The sequence below is a fragment of the Carcharodon carcharias genome (genome assembly GCF_017639515.1).
Source record: "Carcharodon carcharias isolate sCarCar2 chromosome X unlocalized genomic scaffold, sCarCar2.pri SUPER_X_unloc_1, whole genome shotgun sequence".
NCBI classification, from domain to species: Eukaryota; Metazoa; Chordata; class Chondrichthyes; order Lamniformes; family Lamnidae; genus Carcharodon; species Carcharodon carcharias.
This window is the reverse complement of record NW_024470864.1, coordinates 800474-803957: the sequence shown is the minus strand read 5'-3', so window position 1 is coordinate 803957 and position 3484 is coordinate 800474. Positions and strand designations below refer to the sequence as shown.

General features: G+C 58.2%; 1 protein-coding gene across 1 annotated transcript in view; it reads right to left on the bottom strand.

Moving 5' to 3' along the window:
* Nucleotides 1-1799: 1799 nt before the first annotated feature.
* Nucleotides 1800-3484, bottom strand: part of LOC121275068 (la-related protein 4-like) — a gene marked incomplete at its 3' end in the record, with an annotated part of 62963 nt that continues 61278 nt past the window's right edge. Inside the window, exon 6 of the mRNA XM_041182463.1 lies at nt 1800-1878. Within this exon, the coding sequence (XP_041038397.1) occupies nt 1800-1878 (79 nt within the window). The remainder of the gene's footprint in view (nt 1879-3484) is intronic.

The window sequence follows — 3484 nt, the reverse complement described above, 5'->3', positions numbered from 1 at the left end:
GAAATTTGTCTAACTCAGCCTCGAATATATTCACTGATCCGGCCTCTGCTGCTCTCTGTGTTGGGGGGGGGGGGGGGGGGGGGGGGGGGAGAGAATTCCACAGACTGACCACCCTCTGAGGGTAGAAGTTCCTCCTCGTCTCCATCTTCAATGGGAGACCCCTTAGCCTGAAACTGTGCCCCTGCCCCCCTCGTTCTAGATTCCCCCCACGAGGGGGGAGGGAGAACATCTTCCGGGTATCCACAAGCCCAAGATGGGGATGACTCTGGAAAGAGGGGAGCAGGGATGAGGGGGCGCAGCTCCCTCTGCTCCGGGAACTGAGGACAGTGGTCAGGTGGAGATGGTGAGCTCCCCCACCCTCTCTCTCTGAAACTGGGGATCTCGCATGTAAGAGGGAGGGACCTTTTTTTATTCATTCGTGGGTTGTGGGGGTCGCTGGGCTGGGCCCAGCATTTATTGCCCCTCATCCCCAATTGCCCCTTGAGAAGGTGGGGGGGGGGGGTGAGCCACCTTCTTGAGCCGCTGCAGTCCCCGTGTGGTGTAGGTACACCCACGGCGCTGTTAGGGAGGGAGTTCCAGGATTTTGTCCCCATGTGTGGTGTAGGTACACCCACGGTGCTGTTAGGGAGGGAGTTCCAGGATTTTGTCCGTGTGGTGTAGGTACACCCACGGCGCTGTTAGGGAGGGAGTTCCAGGATTTTGTCCCCATGTGCGGTGTAGGTACACCCACAGCGCTGTTAGGGAGGGAGTTCCAGGATTTTGTCCCCGTGTGTGGTGTAGGTACACCCACGGCGCTGTTAGGGAGGGAGTTCCAGGATTTTGTCCCCGTGTGTGGCGTAGGTACACCCACGGCGCTGTTAGGGAGGGAGTTCCAGGATTTTGTCCGTGTGGTGTAGGTACACCCACGGCGCTGTTAGGGAGGGAGTTCCAGGATTTTGTCCCCGTGTGTGGTGTAGGTACACCCACGGCACTGTTAGGGAGGGAGTTCCAGGATTTTGTCCCCGTGTGTGGTGTAGGTACACCCACGGCGCTGTTAGGGAGGGAGTTCCAGGATTTTGTCCCAGCGACAGTGAAGGAACGGCCGATATATTCCCAAGTCGGGATGGTGAGCGGCTCGGGAGGGGAACTTGCAGGTGGTGGTGTTCCCCATGTGTCTGCTGCCCTCGTCCTTCTAGATGGTAGAGGTGGTGGGTTTGGGCGGTGCTGTCGAAGGAGCCTTGGTGAGTTGCTGCAGTGCATCTTGTAGATGGTACACACACTGCTGTCCCTGTGCGTCGGTGGTGGTGGAGGGAGTGAATGTTTGTGGATGGGGTGCCCCATCGAGCGGGGGCTGCTTTGTCCTGGACGGTGTCGAGCTTCTCGAGTGTTGTGGGAGCCGCACTCATCCAGGCGAGTGGGGGGTGTCCCATCGCACTCCTGACTTGTGCCTTGTAGATGGTGGACAGGCTTTGGGGGGGGAGTCAGGAGGTGAGTGACTCTCCGCAGGATTCCCAGCCTCTGACCTGCTCTTGTAGCCACAGTGTTTATATGGCTGGTCCCAGTTCAGTTTCTGGTCAATGGTAACCCCCAGGATGTTGATAGTGGGGGATTCAGCGATGGTGATGCCATTGAACATAAAGGGGGCGATGGCTGGACAGTCAGAAAGTCAACACTCCGGCCGTTTTGTGTTTTAATAAAACATCCCAGACACGAGTCACTGTTGTGCGTTATTTTTTCCTACAATTCAGACTTTATTTCATTATTCTCATCTCATTCCCTCATTGGTTGAGTTAGTTTCTCACCCACCCCCCCCACCCCACCCCAATATTCCATAGCACCAGAGACATGGACATTAGGAACAGAATCTGCAGAAGCCTTGGGCACCAGCGCACTACAGAGCTGCAGGGCCAGGGATTTCAAAGAGAAAACATCAAAGCTGGATCAACAGAGCCCACACAGAATTCAAAAAAAAAATCATCACAGAATTAAACAGGAGGACAAAAATAATCTCAGCATTCATCCAGACACCTTCGATATCCAGGCCACATCACAGGAGCGGCAGACTGAAAAGGGTAAGGGGGGGCGTTTAGGAGAGAGGGAGGGAAGCAGACAGAGCGAGAGAGGGAGGGAGATAGAGAGAGAGAGAGGGAGACAGATGGAGCGAGAGAGGGAGGGAGGGAGGGAGACAGGTGGCACGAGAGAGCAAGAGAGAGGGAGACAGAGCAAGAGGGGGAGACAGAGCGAGAGGTGGGAGAGACAGAGCAAGAGAAAGAGGGAGAGAGATGGAGAGAGAGGGAGGGAGACAGAGCAAGGGGGAGGGAGGGAGAGAGAGTGAGTGAGAGAGGGACAGCAGGTGTGTGTGAGAGGGAGTCAGAGTGAGAGAGATTGAGAAAGAGGGGGGGTGCAGAGAGATTGAGAGGAGGGGGTGCGGAGAGAGAGAGAGAGAGTGGGGGTGTGGAGAGAGATTGAGAGAGAGAGTGGGGGTGCGGAGAGAGATTGAGAGGGGGGGGTTGCGGAGAGAGAGAGAGAGCGGGGGCACGGAGGGAGATTGAGAGAGGGGGTGCGGAGGGAGAGAGAGAGAGGTGGGCATGCGGAGACAGAGAAAGAGAGAGTGGGGGTGCGGAAAGAGATTGAGAGAGGGGGTGCGGAGAGAGAGAGAGCGGGGGTGCAGAGAGAGATTGAGAGAGTGGGGGTGCGGAGAGAGAGAGAGAGAGAGAGCTGGGGTGTGGAGAGAGAGAGCGGCGGTGCGGAGAGATATTGAGAGAGAGCGCGGGGGTGCGGAGAGAGATTGAGAGAGAGAGCGGGGGTGCGGAGAGAGATTGAGAGACGGGGGTGCGGAGAGAGAGAGAGAGGGTATGTGGAGAGAGATGAGAGACGGGGGTGCGGAGAGAGAGAGAGGGGGTGTGGAGAGAGAGAGAGAGCGGGGGTGCGGAGAAAGATTGAGAGGGGGGTGTGGAGAGAGAGAGAGAGAGAGAGAGAGAGAGAGGGGAGGCGCGGAGAGAGATTGAGAGGGGGGTGTGGAGAGAGAGAGAGAGAGAGAGGAGGCGCGGAGAGAGATTGAGAGAGGGGGGTTGCGGAGAGAGAGAGGGGGGGGGGTGCGGAGAGAGAGAGGGGGGAGGTGCGGAGAGATCGAGGACCAAATGCAAGCGCCTCTTTCCCTCTCGCGGGCTCTGACTCCAATCCCTCCTGTCTCCTGCCCCAAACGGACGGGCACCTTGTGGAGAGGAGGGGTGGGGGTGAATTGGGCAGGAGAAGAGACAACCCCGAGAGCAGGAGGGTCCCTGTCGCAGGCTGGGTGGGAGAGGGGGCAGACAGGGCGGGCAAACCCGTGGGATCGCTGTGCCGCTGTGTGTCCTTTCTGCTGACCGAGGCAGCAGGGACCCTTCGCCCCCCCCTGCCCAGCTTCCCACGTCCTCCGTGTTCCCTCCCATCCTGTTCCCCTCACGCACACCCCAAATTCAGACTGCGGGGACCAGCCCATCTCCTCCCTACATTACCCCTGCCC